This window comes from Ascaphus truei, chromosome 20 (genome assembly GCF_040206685.1).
Source record: "Ascaphus truei isolate aAscTru1 chromosome 20, aAscTru1.hap1, whole genome shotgun sequence".
NCBI lineage: Eukaryota > Metazoa > Chordata > Amphibia > Anura > Ascaphidae > Ascaphus > Ascaphus truei.
Genome location: NC_134502.1, coordinates 11,359,464 through 11,366,071, shown reverse-complemented (window position 1 = coordinate 11,366,071; position 6,608 = coordinate 11,359,464). Strand labels below are relative to the sequence as shown.

At 47.7% G+C, this 6,608-nt stretch overlaps 1 protein-coding gene across 1 annotated transcript; it reads right to left on the bottom strand.

Moving 5' to 3' along the window:
* Positions 1-1,748: 1,748 nt before the first annotated feature.
* On the bottom strand, positions 1,749-4,049 carry LOC142471238 (E3 ubiquitin/ISG15 ligase TRIM25-like). The gene has a single exon (XM_075578043.1). The coding sequence runs from the start codon at positions 3,779-3,781 to the stop codon at positions 2,198-2,200; it is 1,584 nt and encodes a 527-aa protein (XP_075434158.1). The 5' UTR covers positions 3,782-4,049; the 3' UTR covers positions 1,749-2,197.
* Between the last annotated feature and the right edge of the window lie 2,559 nt (positions 4,050-6,608).

Below are 6,608 nucleotides of genomic sequence, written 5' to 3'. Positions count from 1 at the left end.
CACGCCGCACACACTTCCAACCATCACCTCTCTCCCTGCCACCTTTCTCCCGCCCACACGCCACACACACTTCGGCCATCGCCTCTCTCCCTACCGCCTCTCTCCCGCCCGCACGCCGCACACACTTCCGGCCATCGCCTCTCTCCCGCACGCCGCACACACTTCCAACCGTCACCTCTCTCCCTGCCGCCTCTCTCCCGCCCGCACGCCGCACACACTTCCGGCCCTCGCCTCTCTCCCTGCCACCTCTCTCCCGCCTGCACGCCGCACACACTTCCAACCATCACCTCTCTCCCTGCCACCTTTCTCCCGCCCGCACGCCACACACACTTCGGCCATCGCCTCTCTCCCGCCCGCACGCCGCACACACTTCCGGCCATCGCCTCTCTCCCGCACGCCGCACACACTTCCGCCCATCGCCTCTCTCCCTGCCGCCTCTCTCCCACCCGCACGCCGCACACATTTCCGTCCGTCGCCTCTCTCCCTGCCGCCTCTCTCCCGCCCGCACGCCGGGGTGCCATACTCCTTTCATTTGTCCTGGGCCCCATGCTTTCTGTTGACGACCCTGCCCCTGCCCGCCACCGCAGCGGACGCCCTGCCCCACAGTAAGTGCGCTGCTGCCACCCCCCCCTGTCACACCCCCTGAAGCGCTATGTACATTAATGGCGCTATATAAATAAAGACATACAATACACACTGCACCCAAAGTCAGCCGCCGCACCCTGTCACTAACCCACCTGCAGTGAGCCGCCGCCGCACAACCCTACCGCCTGACCCTTCCCAGTCGGGGGTGGGGGGGGGGAATCACAACCCTCCCGCCCCCCAGTGACCCACTGCTGCCGAGCTCTGAAGGGGGGGTGGGGTAGGAAATCACTAACCACAGGTGAGCCACCGCCGCTAACCTCTGAAGGGAGGGGGATTCCAACCCGCCCACCCAGGGAGACACTGCCGCCGAGCTATGAAGGCGGGGGGGGGGGGGGGGGAAGAATTGGAGATGAGAAGGGGGGGAAATCGGAGCTATAAAGCGGGGGGAAATCGGAGCTGTGAAGGGGGGGGAAATGGAGATGTGAAAGGGGGGAAAGGGGGTGAGCGTATAGCGAGGGGGAGTGGGAAAATGTAATCCCTGGCAATGCCGGGTTTATCAGCTAGTCCACAATAAAGAGCATATACAACATAATGTGTATTACATGTAATAAATTTGTTTACTGTATATCTTTCTTTCGTTACTCTAGAGGAAATGGTTTTAATAGGTTTTGCATGTTTGCATACACTACAATAACCACATTAATAGAAACCTTATAAAGGGGCAAAAACCTTTAGTTATCTTTTTAGGGGTTTCATAGAGGCTCGGTGAAAGGTAAGTGGAGAGGGTGTTAGCTCTCCTAAAGGTAAATTAGGATTTTTTACAAAAGTTTTTACGCTTTGGACCAAATCCAAAATGTGCCAATATTTAAGAATGATTGATTTTATGTTATTTGCATGGCAGCTATATTAAGTAATAAATAAAGGATTGTCTGTGAATTTATCTTTAGACTTAGCTTGTCCGTGTGCGAAGAAGCCGACGTCCCCAACAGGAATAGAATAAACGCTCATTGGGAGGTGACAAGATTAATAAGACTATCAGATATTATATTATTACCCCACGCGCCTTTAAAGATGCCGTCCCACCTAGGGCCAAAATAAATCAGCGGCAGAGTTATATCCGGGGAACTGACGCATCTCTTTACAGTATCACACACCTAGAAATATTGTGATAACATTTATTAAATGAGATGAGAGACGCGGTGAGATAAACACTTGTCTGACAAACATTCTCAGGGAGAAGCAGGAATATGTTATTCTGCATAATACAATTCTTATATTATAAAGCATTTCCATTTACTGACACAGCACAAACATATATATGTAATGGGTATACGCTCCTATATTACTTCTATACGCTCGCTCCCAGAACAGGAACTAAACAAAGATTAAAGCAATCAGATATCCCCAGGACAGGTATGTGAGAGAGATATATATATATATATCACATTGCAAAGTGCTGAAGGGGCCCTCTGGGTAACTGATTAATACATGAGATATATTCCCCTTTTCTCTCCCTCGCTCACTGAAACCCTCCCAGTATATTCTTATTTGTACGTACTATATTATATATACTATTTCTATGGGTTCCCCTGCTGGGCCGGGATCAGTACTCCTAGCTCCTGATTCTGACCCAGCCATTATCATATACCCAGAACGCAGCATGAAGAGGCTCAGTGAAGGTGGCAGTGACGGTGTGTAAGTGTCTGATCGGGTCACACAGCTGATAAAAGGACAGACGCCCAGCCTCATAGTCAAGGTATATTCGTAATCTCTGCAAGGGAGACTCGGGATATATCCGTGTACGTATTGAGTCATGTATCACGGAATGATTATTATCCCACATGCGCAAACCCCAGGACTTTTTATTATGTCCTATGAGGGACTGACGTACTTTCCTTTCTATACTGGGATAGGAAATCCCTACCCACCTGTACCCTGATTTACTGATCTCCACCTCCCAGTAATGTTGTCCTGAGGAAAAACTCCTGGTGCTTAAAACCTGATAATCCCTAAATCGCTCTGGTGTATCCGGGCGTAACTGGTCTGTTTCTGACCAGGATGCAGTTTTCAGGTCACCTGATACAGATACATTATTAGCAGCTGTATTTAGATCCAGTAATATGTCTGAAGTCTCCTGCACATAGATTCCGCTCTTTGCTATTAGATCAGTCACAATATCAGCTAATCTCTGTAAGGTCAGTGGGATCAGAACCTCATACAAATCCCCTACAGCAGGGACCTTATAAACCTCTCTCTCTCTGTCCTCATTACCTCCCTCCTCAGCATCACAGAAGTCAGCATTGTCCGATTCCAGTCCTTGTAAGACAGTTAATGGATCAGTGATGTTACACAGCTCCTCAATGTGAAGTATCTTCCTGGACAGCTCGTTCTTCTTTATTTCCAGCTGCTGGATTAGATTAGAGACTCTGAGAGAAACCTGCTCTTCCCACCTGGTGATCTCACTCAGGGTTTGCTTCTCTAGGACTTCCAGCTGTTCCTTGATGCCCCTAATCAGGGCAGTGACTCGGTCTGTTACCCCAGCTGCTTTTTCTTGCAATTCTCTCCTCTGTTCCTGCAGACTCTGGGCTCTTTTCTCAGTCTCCTCTCTCACTGAGGTCAGTTTCTCCAGAACATTTCTCAGTTTCTCCTTCTTCTTCTCAGAGGCCCAATTCAGAGACTCCACCTGGTGTCCCCTGTGCTGTCCAAACACACAGCAGGACAAACAGATACAGGCAGCATCCTCAGTGCAGTAACACTCCAAGAGCTTCTTGTGGACTGGACATTTCCTGTTCTTTAAGGAAGTGGTTGGCTCAGTTAAGACGTGTTCCTCTAACTTGCTGTGTTTCTTTAGGTGAATATCACACAGGGAGACTTCACACTGCAGACATGTTTTAGCAGCGGGTACAGAGGAGTCACAGTAAGTGCAGAAGATCACAGCCTCCTCCTGCTCCGGCTGAGTAGAAAAGAAACGCTCCATTATGTTACACAGCTTCAGGTTCCTCTGCAGTGCAGGACGCCCCTGAAACTCTACTCTGCATTCAGGACAGGTATAAAGTCCAGATCCCTCCTGGGAATCCCACACATTCCCAATACAGCCCTGGCAGAAGTTATGCCCACATCTCAGCATTACAGGCTGGGTATACGTGCTCAGGCAGATGGGGCAGGTTAGCTCCTCTCTCAGATCAGCAGACACCATGCTTGGATGCAGCAACAGGAAACGAAACTGAAATTCTCTTATTATTCAGCACACAGGGGGCGGGGAGCTTGTTACTCAGACTATTAACCTTGTAAGTTCCTGGCTGCACTATACAATATGAGGAATGAGAGAAATGTATGTCACGGGAGACCAGGCAATTATTTGTAAAGTGATATAAAAATACAAATAGCAATAGTAGAACAATATGAATAAAAATATGAAACAGACATCTTACCAACTTCTTATACGTACCAGTGCCATCTCTTAAACTGCCATCTTTATTTCCCTATAAACTTTACACATAAGACGAGCATTGAGAGGAACGTACGGAATAAATTCTATATCAGACTATATACCCGTGAGCTTACAGTATCCCCGTCTGTCTCTACATGAGTCATAGTAACAGAGAATTTATGTATTGTTACCAAAGCAGGAACAGGACCTAAGAGCCCATTTCAGCGCCCTCTCCTGTGGTCAAATTATGTGTCAGGTGTAACAGGACTGGTTCAGGGACAGAACCTATTGAAGACCAAACAAGTAAGCATATTAATTGCCCCTAATTTATTGACTAGGAATATTGAATTATTAAAATACTTTATTATAAGTAATAAGTAGAATAAGTGGGGCTGAATAGGCACATATATATACATATATATACATATACATATATATATATATATATTAAAGCGCTAAGCACACTACGGATACATAAAAGAGGGCTATCAGATATGACGCCCGGTATAACGTACTGAATCTCGGGGATACAGATCCCTGGGAAATAGTATGAGCGGGTATAGGGGTTATTGGCATTATATTCCCTTTGCCCCCACTGGATAATACATCTGTACCCCCCCTATATGCCACCTAAACTGATGGCTGCTGTTGCCGCGGCCGCAGATAATGGCGCTAATTGTAAGTAATAAGTTGCTTACGTGACATTACAATGAAGCTGGCCCAGTGTGTCTCACGCGGGGTTAATAAGTATTGATGCCTGTGTGTGTTTGGGCAAACATAAGATAAATCAGTGTGTATAGTCTGGAGTCTAAGGCTGCGCTTGTAGTGCCCACGACATACATACATTGGCGCCGGCGTAAACGCGACACAATGGGAGCGACGTGGCGGCGCGAAATTTGGAAGCCGGGGAAATTTGATTTTTCAGAGGCTGTCGCCACATGTGACAGCGGCTGAACCAATCAATGCCCATGTCACCAGCGACATCCCCGAAAGTTAAATTATAACTTTTGCAGGGGGTGATGGGTGACGTTACCCGTCGCGTCACGCGTTGCGAGCACTATAAGCGCGGCCTAACTCACAACGTGGCATCTTCACTGGCGCTATTAACTAACTTTATACAGCTAATGGGGAAATGTCCCTAGCTAGGGGTTTCCCTGAAGCAGCCACAATCTAATTAGGTGATTGGGAACTATCTTGGACCTAAGGGGGTTAATATGACCCAGTCTGGGTGCCACTGACACCCAGATCTTATCTTCCTGTCTCAGCGCTCCCAAAGTTCCAATCTCCCCTCAGGAGATTCTAGCAGCCCTATTGGCTGTACTGTGTCACATGACCTCAGCTCCTGGGGCATTCTGGGGAGTGTTGTTCCCCTACAGAGCAACACAGTGAGGAGGAAGGGGGGGGGGGGCAGATGGAGACATGGCTACATGTACATTAGTGATATGGTTAAGTATAGTATTCAGCGCTATACATTAATACAGTGTATTACTTAGTGCTGTTGTATATAGAAGAATGACTGATGAATTAAATATATAGACACCCAAAGTTGTGGTGTAGTATTGAGATGAACACCACTGGGTATATGCATAGTTCAGTGCCCAATGTGCGCACAGGTATATCTGGATATTGATCTTTTGGAGGGTCTAACTTTGGTGACCATAAATTCCTATAGCAAAGGGGTGAATAGAAAGTCTTCATCTGCCACAGCTTTATATAACTCTATATAACACATAGACAGAACCGTGTCAGACTGCCCGTGGCTGTGTCTTGTGCCAACATATACACGTGATGCGTGACCACTCCTCAGCCACCATAGTAATACCTACCAACCTGGCATTACGCCATCTGGCCGAAACAACCCAGGGCATTAGCCCCCCCACCTGCCCTAGGATCCAGTCTGGCACCCTCGAACCCCCCCCCCTCCATAAGGGAGACTATTTCAGCCCTTAATTAGTCTCACCGCCCTACCATAACCTCCAACCCCCTGATGCCGTTTTATACCCAATTGCCCACCGCCAACACACCCTACACCCAGGAACGGCGTCACCAGAGTACCCCAATCCCGCTTCATCTTGTGACTTAACTCCAGTGTCTACCACTGAAAAAGCTGTTACCCCTGTGACTTTAGGGGGTAGCCAGCCTTCATAATAAAGGTGAAGCCTGGCTATCCGTAAAAACCATGGGTCCCCAGCCGCTTATCTCTGCTCATAGACCGGGGACAATGTGTGCATTTCGACCCCTTAGCTGAAATACGTAAAGAACTGGGACTTCGGGAGCGGGACCCTGATAGGGGATACTGGGATGCAAAATGGGGGGAAACGTCTGTGAAATGGTTCTGGACAAAGTTACCGGTTGTCCTGTAACTTTACCCACGAATCGCGCCTGATTTGCGGGTACGTGTATACATTTTAATACCGGTATTGTTCCCCATGTAATATGATCAGCCAGTAAGTTCTACAACCAAGTTGTAAGACCAAGTTCTGAGAACACGTTTTAAAACCAAGTTGTAGGACCACGTTTTACTCCCCAAGTTCCCGAGCCCAAGTTCTAGAAATTAAAATGTGTTTTAAAATGTGTATTCATCACTATGAAG

Bases quoted from the DNA above. Each gene is read 5' to 3' on its own strand.
- LOC142471238 (XM_075578043.1), bottom strand. From the start codon at position 3,781: ATGGTGTCTGCTGATCTGAGAGAGGAGCTAACCTGCCCCATCTGCCTG.